Source organism: Giraffa tippelskirchi, chromosome 4, assembly GCF_054371585.1.
Source record: "Giraffa tippelskirchi isolate mGirTip1 chromosome 4, T2T-mGirTip1v1.2.pri, whole genome shotgun sequence".
Classification (NCBI taxonomy): domain Eukaryota; kingdom Metazoa; phylum Chordata; class Mammalia; order Artiodactyla; family Giraffidae; genus Giraffa; species Giraffa tippelskirchi.
In genome coordinates, this window is record NC_137278.1 from 57,466,531 (window position 1) to 57,480,340 (window position 13,810).

Genomic DNA, 13,810 nt, shown 5'->3' on the forward strand with positions numbered 1-13,810 from the left:
AGCACAGTGACCTGTCTACACCGCCAGCCCCTGATACCTGCTTCATGTAGGCATAGCACATGGTCTCGGCGACTCGCTTCCCTTCGTCATAGCAGGCTCGGGGTCCTATGGGATTCACGTGGCCCCAGTAATCCTCAGTTTGTGGGTGGACTTCAGGGTCTGCGGGAGGGTGGGGGGTGGTGGTGGAAGAGGAAGTGCTTTCAGAACCTCCCTTTGTTCAAGTTCACATGTTTTACAGACAATGGATAACGATGATGCAAAAGGGAGTTTGGGAAAGACCAGGATAAGCATCTCACCTGGAGAGACACCTATCAGAGGGGACTCGGGATTTCTGCTAAGGGCGGGGCAGGCTGGACACCCACAGAGAGGCCCTGAACACCGCAGAGGACCAACAGAAAGCGGTGGGCACAGACACCTGCTCCTCGGCTGGCACCGGTGGGGTGGAAATGCCAGAGGTTCACGACCCAGCTTCACCCCCTCACAAAGCCACTTTGCTGCTGCAACAGTGAGGGTGCAGGGGACACGTGATCTCAAATCCGTCCCCCTTTCAGCATTGGGGGGGCCGGCACACCAGATGGGGGTGTCTACAGGCACCACTGTTGCAGCAGACCCAGGGACCTCTGAGAGTCACCCCAACATCACTCACAAGCTGACGTCAGAGGCGAGATGCTAAGTGAGGGTAGTAGGGGGTCGTGGAAAAGACGTCCGGGGCAGGATAGGGACCATCAGGGCACTGAGACAGAAACAAGGACACAGCCTCGCTGCTTCTGGGACACATGATACAAAGGGCCTCCTGGTACTGCGTGGGGACCTGCCAAGCTCTGCAGAGTCCAGAGAAGGGAAGCACGGGGACACAAGGTCCCCAACCCCGCAATAACCCTTCTTGGAGCTGGTGGGAGGAAGGCGCTGCCTGGACTTCAGAGTTGTGGGGTGCTCTGCCTTGCCAATGGAGGCAAAGAGCAGAGCTGCGTCATCAGAACTGCAGCTTCCATGATTTTTTTCACTTGGTTTCCTTATTTATTTTTCTAAAAGGCATCTCTTCCCACATTGCCCTCTCACTTCCCAGCCGTGATAGCAATGCCTGGAGAAAATCACATTGCATTAGCATCTGGCTTCTGCTGCATCCACTAAGTGGTTCTCCAGAACCCTGCGCCTGTGGGCAGGGCTGGGGCAGGAGCCCCTGATGGACGGGGGCCTCAGCCCCCTCTGAACGCTCACATCCTCAAGGTTTGGGGCAGGGAGGGCAAAGCAGGTGCCAGGGTTTTCTAGCTCCACCTACTTAAGGCTCTCTCAGAACCTACCCTAAAACAGCAGAGGCAACCAGCACATGTTTGTCTCCCCACCATTTGTCTCCTGACCCCTGAGCTTCCTGGGTTTGGAGAGTGGAAGGGGTAGGGGGGCTGCTTTCACTAAAGAGCAAACCCTCTGGCTAAACCAGCAAAGCCTCCATGATCTGACTCCTGAGGTGCCTCTGGAGCAAAGACACTTCTGTGGATTTTTAAGTGGCCGCTGCTCATTGGCAAGGTGACATAACCCAGTCCTGGTGGGGAGAGGTCCTTCAGCAGAAGAAAAAGGCTCATCTCACCCAGAGGAGGGAACCCCTTGGCCGCTACCTGCTGGAGAGAAACAGCCAGGCGGGCCTTTTGGAAACGAGTCTAGACTCACTGGTCCCTTCTCCCCGCTGCTGTGACAGAAGCCAGCTGTCCAGGGGGCTGGAGTGATACCCACTCACCTCCGTACACCTCTGAGGTGGAGGCCAGGAGTAGACGGGCCCCAACTCGCTTTGCCAGCCCTGCGGAAACATGTAGGACACTGTCAGCTTCAAGGAACAAGGAAAACACAAGCGTACAGCCAATTTAAGGAATGTTTTAGTATAAAAGGTATCTGGTCATCCGTGCATTATAAGTTATCCTTTCTTACTGCATCTACTTTGGAATCTAAATTCAAACTGTAAGAAAAGCATAAACGAACTCCCAGAAACACAGCAGTTAGCTGGACATGTGTAACTGTAAACAGGGCCAAACACACGGTCTGTGGGCTTTATTATAAGGTATGACTCGGGGAATTTTATAAAGATTCCTTCACCTGAACGTAGCAACCAGCACTCTATCAGGTAACTACCCCCACCCCCGTAGACAGAGGGCAAGGTCCTTCAAACCCTGGCTGCCACTCTCTCCCTTGATGGTCAGCCTTCTATTCTCTGCTACCCACATGCCCTGGGCACCTCCAACTATGCCCAAGACCATCTCCTGTTCAGGCACCTCTGCCCCACTCCCGCTTTCCTTTGAGGTCCAGCTTTAGCAGGATCTTCTCCAAAGCAACTGGCCATGTCCGTGTCTAGCTCTGACCCCTTCTCGCCTTCACCCCTCCCAGCAAGAATGGACTAGAGTATTGCCACCTGCCGTGCTCAGATCAAGCTCTAAGACAGCAGTCCCCAACCTTTTTGGCACCAGGGGCCAGTTTAATGGAAAACAATTATTCCAAAGACGTGGAGGGGGTGGGGGGATGGTTTGGGGACAATTCGAGCACATTACATATATTGTGCACTTTATTTCTATTATTATTACACTGTGATATATAGTAAAATAATTACACACTTCGCCAGATGCAGCTTAGCTGTCACTTGCCACTCACTGGCAGGGCTCTGACATGAGTCTGCAGCTGATTTATTCTGGTCTCTGCAGTCAGACCTCTCTGCCAGTGATACTCTGTTAACTGCAGCTGCTCCCCGGCACTAGCAGCATCACCTCAGCTCCACCTGAGATTAATAGCCAGCACAGTCTTATAAGGGGCTCTCAACCTAGGTTCCTTGCATGTGCAGTTCACAGTGGGGTTTGTGCTCCTATGAGAATCTAATGCTGCCCCTGACCTGATAGGAGGCAGAGCTCAGGCGGAAATGTGAGTGATGGGGAGTGGCTGTAAATACAGATGAAGCTTCACTCACTGCTCACCTCCTGCTGTGCGGCCCGGTTCCTAACGGCTCATGGACCGGGTACCTGGGGGGCCCCTGCTCTAAGGGCATTTCAGGCCATCAGCTGTGGGAACCTCCCCATCCCCCATGGTCGCCAAGTCCCCGAGTGTAACCTCATCTGACCTACCCCTGTCAGCGGACAGGAGGGAGCATCCTGTAACAGGTGGGAGGAAGGTCATCTTTCTAAACATCGTGAGCATTGTAGCTGTTTCTGCACTGCCTCCAGCTCCACGTGGAGGCGGGGTGGGGGGCTGGAGAGAGTTGGGGGCAGGTGCGTGCAGTAATAAGAACAGGGGCGTCTCCACCACATGCACCTGACAGTCAGGACACCAGTGCCCTCTCTGAGTTAGAGAAAGCGTCCTTCACTTCCCGCAGAGCCTGCTGCCCTGAAGGTTTTATCTAAGAGACCGCGCTCCCCTCCCTGCTGCCCTTTTCTCAAATTGAAATGCAGGGCTGTTTCCCAAACCCAGTTACAGAATCTGCTTTAAATATTCCATAATTAAATTGACTTTTCACTTGACATTTAAAGAAGCGGTTCCTCTCTTCATTTCACACCTAATCAAAACCCTTGGTTTTTAAACCCATGGGAACAGAAGTGCCTCTGACCTCAACCACTCATGTGCACGTGGTCCATGCTCTAGATTTGTCTGTGGGCTCAAACACGGCCACCTGTGGTGGTCCTCACACTCACCTTCCACTTCCAGGGTGAGGCCTGCAGTCAGTCTGGAGCTCAGTTTCCTCAACCCCATGAGGAGGCTCTCCCATCCCCAACCCTGTGGGCCCAGCCCAGGCCCCACCTCACATCAGAGCCTACGGCGCCCCTTCCAGCCCCAAGGCACACATGCCACAAGCAGGGGAAGTGCAGGAGGGGCAGGCGGCCACTTGGAAGGCTTGGGATGTCACTGAGGCAGTGCAGACCGAGTCCCACTGTGATGGACCCCCATGATGAGCTGTGATGGCAAATCCAGTCACCCTGAGAGCATGTATGGGGAAGGGGGACTGAAGAACAGAGCTGTCAGGATCCAACGCCTGGTCCCGGCACCCTGACGGCCTGCAGGATGAGGGACTGACTCACCCAGCATGTTCAGTGTCCCGATGGTGTTGGTCTTCAATGTCTTGATGGGGTTGTACATGTAGTTGGGAGGCGAGGCAGGAGAGGCCAGGTGGTAGATCTGGTCCACTGTGAGGGGTGGCGGGAGGCAAAACACACCTGTTACTTCCAGGAGAAACACTGGAAGACGCGGACCTCCCAGAATTGGACCGTGTGAAAACGGTGCTCATGTATCTTTCACCGAAATTCTACTCATCACCTTTTATTCTTCTTAGAAACTAGTTTATGTGTGCGTCTTGAAGAACTTTAAACAGAAACAAAGTCTGATCGTCTGGAACAACAGCGTGCCGGGGCCCCTCATGTGGCCTGTTCCCCTCTACCTAGAATCGGTCTGATCGCCGAGTGGACTGCTCCCTGAGAAGATCTATCTGGATGAAGTGCTCAGATTGGAAGGCAGATTGAGTTCTCAGACACGGAGAGAAGCATGAATATCAAAATGAACAACATTTTAAGTTTATAAAAACAAATCTGACACAAAGGGTAGGAAAGTGTGGGAGATGAGAGAGCTTTTGCTCTGTTTCTACTTATCCTGCATATAAACACCGATGTAGAGGTGGTTTTAGAGCCACGAATAGCGAAAACATCTGGATCCCACATGACTCCCCTGGCACAGAGGTAATGCTTTAGTATCTGTGCCCTCGACCCCAAAAATCATTGAATAAATAAAAATTGAAAACAACATTCATACGGAAACTCAAGGGTGTCCAACTAGCCAAGATAACTTTGAAAAAGTGCATAGTTGAAGGACTCACATTTTCTGATTTCAAAACACAACACAAAGCTACAGTAACAAAAGGGTGTGTTACTGGTATGAAGACATAGAGACCAAATGATCAGAGTAGACAGCTCACAAATAAACCCTCTGTGTATGATCACACGATCTCTGACAAGGGTGCTGAGCCATACAGTGGAGAAAGGATAGTCTCTTTGACAAATGGTGTTGGGAAAACTGCACATCCACATGCAAAAGAATGAGACTGGACCCTGATCTTATACCACACACGAAAACCAACTCGAAACAGACTAAGAGCCTAAACACAAGACTTAAAGGAATAAAACTCCCAGAAGAAAACACAGGGAAAAAGCTGCATGACACCGAATTTAGGAAAGATTTCTTGAATTTGACACCAAAAGTAAAGGAAACAGAGCAAAAATAGACAAATGAGACTATGTCAAACATTCTGCCAGGATCAAAGGACACCATCAACAAAGTATGGGAGAAAATACTTGCAAATTATATGTGATAAGCTAATATTCAGAATACCTAAAGAACTCTTAAAATGAACAATAACACAAAATCAACCAACTTAAAAGATGCAAACACTGAATATATTGATACATTTCTCCAATGATGATACACAAATGGCTAATAAGTGTATGAAAAAATGCTCCATGTCACTTATCAGAAACATGCAAATCAAGACCACACTGAGGTACTGCCTCAGGATGTCTACTACCAAAACCCCCCCAAAAAAATAACAGACACTGTCTTCAAGGATGTGGAGAAACTGGAGCCCTTGTGCATGGCTGGTGGGAATGTAAATGCTGCAGCCACCATGGGAACAGTGGGGCATTCCCTCAGAATATTAGAAATGGAGTCATCATAGGATAAGACATTTCACTCCTGGGATTACAGCCAAGGGAATGAAAAAACAGAGTCTCAAAGAGATACTCATGCTCCCACATGCATGGCAGCATTACTTACAGTAGCCAAGAGGTGAGAGCCACGCAGTGTCCCTGGACAGATGACCCAATGAGCAAATGACTGCCCCCCTCTCCCCTCCTGGGAGGGCTAAGGCACGCCCTGTAACACTAGACTTCATGTTGCCTTAAGCAGTGTCTCCTTCCTACGGGGACACATCCTGCCTATAACAGTAAGGCCCCAGTGCCCTCGCCAGTCACTGACAGTCTCCTGGAAGGAATTACGGGCAGGACAGTGGGGGAAACTTCAGAACAAGCATAAAAAATTAGTCATGAGAAGTGCTAGAAAGATACCACAAAGCATTAATAACCAAGGTGAACTCTCACCACCCAGGAAAAAACGCTCAGAGCCTGCCCACTGCATGGCACACTGCACCCAAAACAAGCATGGTGTTCAAACCCCTGAGCCAGGGGAGGGCGACCGGCGTGGCGATCCGTCCGTGCTGGCTGCCAGCCACCAAGTGACTCTCCCGCCACCCTGTCCCGTGAACAAGGCTGCATGCCGGAACCGCAGCTGGGAAAACAGGAGCCTTGAGAAATGAGCCTGAAAGAGCTCAAGTTAAAGAGTGATTAAAACAGTAAAACCAACTCGAGTTCTCCTTTCTCACATAATTTCCTTAAATAGGTTCAAAGTAGTGTTCTTGGCAGGCTGTGGACATGTTATTTTTATGCTGGAAGGAAGACGGGCCCAGGGTGGGGTGGCCACAGCACACTGGCCCTCCTGTGAATTCTGAAAACCCAGGCAGTCTAACCCCAAATGAATGAATTCTGCACACATGAGACATAGATACAGAAAGAAAAAGCGCTCAAAACTAACAGCTCTTGAGATAATTCAAAATTACTGCTCAGAATCCATACCAAAATAAAAATCAAGTGCTATCTTCAACCCAAGGGGAAATCCACAGAGAGAGAGACGGAATATTTACATTTTCCTGCAGTATTTTCCTTTTTACAATGTTTTTTTAACCAGGTTCCCTGCATGACCTATGTCAAACCTCTGCCGTGTCATGGCCACTCGTGGCCACGTGGCACACACAGCCTGACCACTGCTCCCCGACACCAGCATCTGTGATGGAAAACAGGGCTTCAGAAGATACAGAACTTTTCAAAGTGTAAAGACCAAATTTCTCTTGGCATGGAAAATCAAGAGTGGGATTGTGCCTTGACTTCGTATCAAATAATACTGACTTAATGCCAAGGGGAGGCTGCCTGCTTGAGGTCTGGCCCAGCCCCGGATCACACCACCAGCTGGCATACCCCACCCCCCACGATAACAGGCGGCACCCAACGGGCTGGCTTCCCTGGAGGAATTCCATGTTACATGGAGGGTCTCTGAGCTCCAAAGCCTATGCGTTCAATGCTTACACTTGCACCATCACTGGAAGTGGGAAAATTTCTAAACTATTGAATATAACTCTACAGAAACATTCCAATCTGAGGGGCACTCTTCAAATGCCCACAGAAACACTGACCCAAAGCTCTCAGCAAATGCTGTTTTCGGTCCCACCTCTTACCATCACCTGGCAGGGTTGCAGGGGGCGGGGCAGGGGTAGTCAGGTGTTGACACCACCGCCCCCTCCCCAACCAGGTCTCCCCTTGGATTCCTCCGCCTGGTACAAGGCACTAACAGAAAGGGCTCAGCACCCAGGGCTAACAGCCCACCCGACACACATGTTCAGAGAACTAACAGTGTCCACCACAAAGAGGTGACAACAGTGCCCAGGACATAGCAGTGCATATCGGGGTCACTACTATCACCCATCCGTGGCTCTGGGCTCCTGGATGTCCTCCCAGGGCACCATCAAGGCCAGGACCCAGCTCCCCAGACACGAGGGCTTCTCTGCCTGTTTCCTTCTCTGCAAACATGCTGCCCATGAAGCAGGGGGACAAGCTCTCAGGGAAGCTCTGGGGAGTCATAGGCTACACATGTCAGGAGCCCAGACACATCCCAGGGTGACGACAGCAGTGACCTCACATCTGTACTGGGCACTTCCCAAGCCACATCCACTTCCTGGACGTCCAGGTGCGGCAAACAAGCCCCACCCCCAGCAGCATGGGGTAACGAAGCTGTGCTATGTTCATGCCATGGGGAGATGCTAACAGCACAGTGTGGGGCAGACATGTCTCTGTAAAAAGACCTGGTGCATCTGCACAACAGAACACGACTAAGTGCCAAAAAATGAAAATAATAATAAAATAATAATGAAGTAGCACTGCATGAATGATACAGAAAGATGACCAGGATACAAAAAGCAAGGGGAAAAAAATTCAGAGCAACACAAAAAATGCTATTTTTTCTACCGTGGGAAAGAATCACGAATACCTGCTTGTGTTAACTGGGTCACAGAAGGAAACCGCAGATGAGCGAATGTTAAGAGCAGTCTCCTGGAGTGAGGTGGCAGACAGAGGCAAGAGGAAGACTTTTTAAGGAATTTCTTTTTAATTTTTTTAAAAAAAATCCAGCCATATAATTTATATTGCCTATTAACCATCCATTTAATCTAAAAAGATCACATTTAAAGAAATGATTAGATGTTAATAAGAACAGAGAGAGCGTTTTTGGATATGAGGATTAATTTTCTATTTTCTTTTTTATACTTTTCCAAATGTTCTGTAGCATCTGTGTATTACTTTTATCACTAGGAAAGAACCATCTTTTAAAAGGAGAGAAAAAATTAAGATTCTCTTCTATGTAACTTTTAAAAATTTTGTTTATTTTTAATTACTTCTGGCCTTTTAGTAATTTATTTCTGGTCTTTGTGGCTGCTCGGACTTAGCTGCTCTGCAGCATGTGGGAGCTCCCCAGATCAGGGATTAAACCTGTGTCCCCTGCGTAGAAAGCCAGACTCTTAACCTCTTGACCATGACATTCTATCTCTCAGCCCCCATGACCCTCCCATCTCTGCAGACTCCACTTTACCCATCCGTGTCCTCTGCACATGGATCAGAGGTATTTAAACAGCCATTCTGGTAACTCCATGTCCCTGCTACATCTGCTCCAGGTCTGATGTTGGCTTTGCCTCTTTAGACCAAGTCTGTACTGTGGACATGCACCATGCACCAGGAACAGTGGGGATAAACAGGCTGGACACAAGCTGCGCTCGCTGCCCTGTAGCCCTCAGGGTCAGAGGCTGATCCCCTGGGACCTTGGTGTGGTCTTCCTGGTTGTCCCTGGGTTTCCCTAGAGACTCTTCCTTACCTAGGCCTGGGGCCCTGGGATTCCTCTAGCGCACCTGTTGTCCTCGGGGTCTCCACTGAGGGGAAAGGGGAGTGAGGTGGGGGGAGGGGGTCCCAGGATGGGGTCTCCTCATTGTGAGCCTGGGCTGGGGGCATCCCTCCATGTTGGTCAGGCTGTGGGGGGAGGCCTCCCTTGAGGAGTCTTCAGGAGAGAATTGAGTGCCCTGGGTGGATTTTTAGGAGGGCACGTTCCTCCTGCCCCCTCGCCCCTTGCTGGAAACCTGTCACTGAGAATCCCCCTCATGGGGCTCCCGGAGGGGAGACTTAACACAAGGGACCCCGACCCCCAGAGCTGAGGCTGGGACTTACAGCCCGTCCACACTGTCTCAGCCCCCGGGCAGCTCCCACTCACTTCTGCCCAGTCGGGGTTCTGTGTCCAGCACCACCTGGGGATCCCTGGGGGCAGTGTGCCCTGGGCCCTCCATCCCCTGCAGGAGCGGAGAAGGCTGCTGGCCATCAGTCTGCTCATCTCCCAGCTGTGAGGACAGGAGGGGCTCCCTCCTGGCTCCTCACTCCTCCAGGCTCCCAATCGGTCAGATCAGAAACCCGAAGTCCACCCGCCCATGAAGATAGCTCCTTCCTCTTCCAGCTCTTCTTCGAGGGGCTCCCCCTCCTTTCAGGAGCATCTGATTAGCTCTGAGAGCTTGGTCACCGCCCGCTGTCCTGTCCCTAGGGCCCTCTCCTGGGACAGACGCCTGCCTGCATCCAAGGAGCCGTCCCGGGCCACAGCTCAGCGACCACCGTCCCGACGGCCTGGCGTCCACCCCAACAAACCACTGGCTCTGGCTTCTCAGAAATCTCCCATGTCCTGAATGGGCTGGGGGGTGGGGTGGGGGGAGAATAGTTCACTTTACTGCTTCCAGAGCCAATCTGCAGGGTGGATTCAACATCAGAAACTTAAAACGCTGTGGTGGGTAAAATCCAGAATTCTTTTAAAGCCATAGACAATCTGATTAAGTTATTTCAGTGATTACAATTCCTTCCAAAGCAACAACTTTCTTTCCCAATCCTCTAACCCTGACAATGCAGAGGCCTCTGTCGCAACCCCTGTGACAATAAGGCTTCCTGTCTGACCATTTCATAATTCATCACCACAAGGGGGCCCTGAGGCCACTGCACCCGCCCAGACCCGAGCCACCCCAGTTATAAGCTCCTCCTCCACACGGACCACCCCATCCTGAGTCCAGACAACAGCTACTTTCCCACTGGAAATAGGAAATCAGAATAAACCACGGTGGTCACACTTTGAAAATAACAAGATGTGTGCCAAGAAGAAGCTGGTGGAGCTCTGCTGGGGAGATGAAGATCAAGTGGTACCACTGGGACCCTGTTAAAACCCACACAGCATGCCAGCCCGGGAGACAAACAGACCAACACAGTCCCACAAAATGCTTGTCAAAGCAGGAGAACATTCCTCCCTGCTGTAAATATCAGATCGACAGCCACCTAACAGTGAATCCAGACCGTTCCCCAACCCAGTCTCCATCACAGAGGCCAGGGTAGTGCCCGAGTTGTGGTGAGACTGTTTCTAAAACCAGACAGGGACTCAGCATGACCAAGTCAGCCACCCATCTGGGGGCCCCATCAAGCCCACCCACCCACCAGGCACCAACCAGCACAGCAGCCGTCGCTCACCTTCGATGTACAGTGGCTCCACCACGTCGTGGTTGATCAGCTCAAAGTTCTCGTGGCCGATCCAGTGCTCCACGTTCCTCTTCCTGCCCGTGAAGAAGTTGTCCACCACGGTCACTTCGTGACCGTCCATCATGAGTTTGTCTGTGAGGTGTGAACCCACAAAACCTGCGCCCCCAGTTACCTGCGTGGGGACAGCATGGGAGAGCACGGTGATCACCCTGTACAAGGGATGTGTACCAGTGTAGCCCCTACTAAACAGGGGAGGGTGTGTGCGGGCAGGGGTGTATGTGTGAGGGCAGAGGGGTGTGTGCGGGCAGGGGTGTGTGTGTGCAGGCAGGGGCATGTGTGTGCAGGCAGGGGGGGTTGTGTCGGTAAGGAAGGGTGTGTGAGGGCAGGGGAGGGTATGTGCAGGGAGGGGGTTGTGTGTGAGGGCAAGGGGTTGTGTGTGCGGGCAAGGGAGGGTGTATGAGAGCAAGGGAGTGTATGTGCAGGTGGGGGAGGGTGTGTGCAGGCAGGTTGTGGAGGTGCGGGTCCTCTGACTCCAGAGCAGGGAGTTGGACCTGTATACGTCTAGGCAGCCTGGAAATCCAAACTGCCACCAGTAAGTGATATGGAAAGTAGCAGTTATGAGTTCAAAGTGCACTCTTCGACGGAGAACCTGACATTATTAAAAGATCCTTGTTCTATATGGGTGGGACACTGAGCATCACTGATGGGATTCTAATTCTTTTAGAATCACTTTTGTAAAAAGTGACCAGAACATGCATCTATTTGGTGAACTACCAAAAAGAAGGATGTTAAGTTTAAAGTGGACTCAGAAATCTCATAAAAAGCTACGATCTTTCAAACTGTTCACAAGAACAAAATAAGCAGCAGTAGACACTAGGTGAAGACCAAGGCCCTACATGAGTAAGTTGCACTGTTTGGTTATGCACTGTCAGAGACCCAAGAAGTGGGGCAGCTTTGAATGACCACCGGAGGCCAGAGATCACCAGGAATGGATCACCAGGAATGTGCTTCTAAAACAGACACCCAGCAAATGTGAAAAGGCAATTATGACTGAAAAAAAATTTAACTAATAAAAAGACTTGATCCAGATAATGTAAGCAGAGGGGGCTAGATAAAGTGCATTTTGTTTTTGGAGCGTAGGAGCAAAAATAATAAACCAGAAGACAGATGTGTGATGGAAAATACATTCTCTACTCATACTGGCGACCCATCTCACGTTCTCCTCCTTCAAAATTCACATTCCTGTCACCCTCCTGTTTCAAAGTGAAAGAATTAACAGTAGAGAAAACATGTACTCTTTTTAGCTAAGGAGAAAGCATCTTAACCTCTAGGTCTATGGTTGTAAAACATTTACTCTGCATGAAGTCCTCTGTTCATAGAAAACCTCATGCGTCTTTCCAGTGTTTATCCAGGTGTGAGCAAAGTTGCCTGGGGAGCAGGGGAGAAGGCTGACTGTTGCGGAGGAGGGGGTGGGGTGGGGCGGGGAACACACCAGCCCAAGAAGAACCACCTGCCCACCACTAGAGGATGTGCTCAGATGAAAATACAAATATGAAGGTTTAGAACATGCACAACCAAGAAGCCCTGATGCCCCTCAGTCTCCCATCAGTTGCATCTGTTCTCTGTCGGGAACCCTGTATTCTAATTCCCTTTGCTTCAGGGATGAGAACCAACATCTTGGGGCTGGAGTTTTGGGCCAGTATCCCTGGATCCCTGAGAAAGACACATCAGCCTGTCCTCCTGATTCCATAGTCTGTCTGCCACCTGTCCACTTGTCTGGGGTGCGTTTTATCTTCAGTACTCCTACATTTTCATCTATACACCTGCACAGTGATTTAAAAGAATAATTTTCCAGAAAAATAACTAACTTCCAATCTGGCTCACCCCTAGTGCTTGAGTCAGGTGAGATTTCATTCTGTCTTACCTTTGTTTAATCGCATTTTCCCACAGTTTCTACATCAGCAAACTTACATCTTTTCAGAAGAAATTTAACCTCTCTTAATGTAACTCTATATCAACATGCAAACACTTCCTAAAATAAGATGTCCTATAGCATGCCAACTTTATCTCTGCACCTAAAATAACTGGGTGAGACCTGGGAGCCAGCAGAAAAGCAGGGTATTAAGCCATACAGGACAGCCGCCAACATTTCACTAGTCTCAGTGGCGACGAAAAACTGCTTGAAGCACCTTTGTTACTGTTTGGTTGCTATGTCATGTCCGACTCTTTGCAACCACATGGACTGTAGCCCACCGGACTCCTTTGTGCATGGGATTTCCCAGGGAAGAATACAGTTACAGTTACAGTTCAGTTGTACAGTCCTGTCTGACTCTTTGTGACCCCATGGACTGCAGCAAGCCAGCAACCCTGTCCATCAGCAACTCCTGGAGCCTGCTCAAACTCATATCCATCGAGTCGGTGATGCCATCCAACCATCTCATACTCTGTCATCCCCTTCTCCTCCTGCCTTCAATCTTTCCCAGCATCAAGGTCTTTTCCAGTGAGTCAGTTCTTCACATCAGGTGGCTAAAATATTGGAGTTTCAGCTTCAGTCCTTCCAATGAATATTCAGGACTGATTTCCTTTAGGATTGACTGGTATGACCTCCTTGCTGTCCAAGGGACTCTCAAGAGTCTTCTCCAACACCACAAGTCAAAACAATCAATTCTTTGGTGCTCAGCTTTCTTTATGGTCCAGCTCTCACATACATACATGACTACTGGAAAAACCGTAGCTTTGACCAGACGGACCTTTGTTGGTAATGTCTCTGCTTTTTAATATGCTGTCTAGGTTGGTCATAGCTTTTCTCCCAAGGAGCAAGCGATTTTAATTTCATGGCTTCAGGACTGGTAAAGAAAACGCCTGACAAAGCAGGAGATGTGGGTTCAATCCCTGGATCAGGAAGATCCCCTGGAGAAGGAAGTACCTTAGCCTTTCTTAAAATAGATTGAAGATTTTTTCTGGAATAATTCCTTTCTATCTAAAGTACTTAGGTTTATGTAACTCAGCTACATGTGTGCATGCTAGGTCTCTTCAGTTATGTCTGACACTTTGTGATCCCATGGACTGTAGCCTGCCATGCTCCTCTGTCCATGGGATTCTCCAGGTAAGAATACTGTAGTAGGTTGCCATTTCATTCTCTAGGG

General features: G+C 49.9%; 1 protein-coding gene across 8 annotated transcripts in view; it reads right to left on the reverse strand.

Annotated features, from left to right (window-relative positions):
• The window catches only part of UXS1 (UDP-glucuronate decarboxylase 1), a 57,093-nt gene that overhangs the window by 14,476 nt on the left and 28,807 nt on the right, over positions 1-13,810 (reverse strand). For all 8 annotated transcript variants that reach the window (XM_081593554.1, XM_081593555.1, XM_081593550.1 and 5 more), the window contains 4 exons: positions 10,656-10,836; positions 4,047-4,151; positions 1,733-1,792; positions 38-159 (listed from right to left, as the gene is read on the reverse strand). In XM_081593554.1, coding sequence (XP_081449680.1) covers positions 38-159; positions 1,733-1,792; positions 4,047-4,151; positions 10,656-10,836 — 468 coding nt within the window. The remainder of the gene's footprint in view (positions 1-37; positions 160-1,732; positions 1,793-4,046; positions 4,152-10,655; positions 10,837-13,810) is intronic.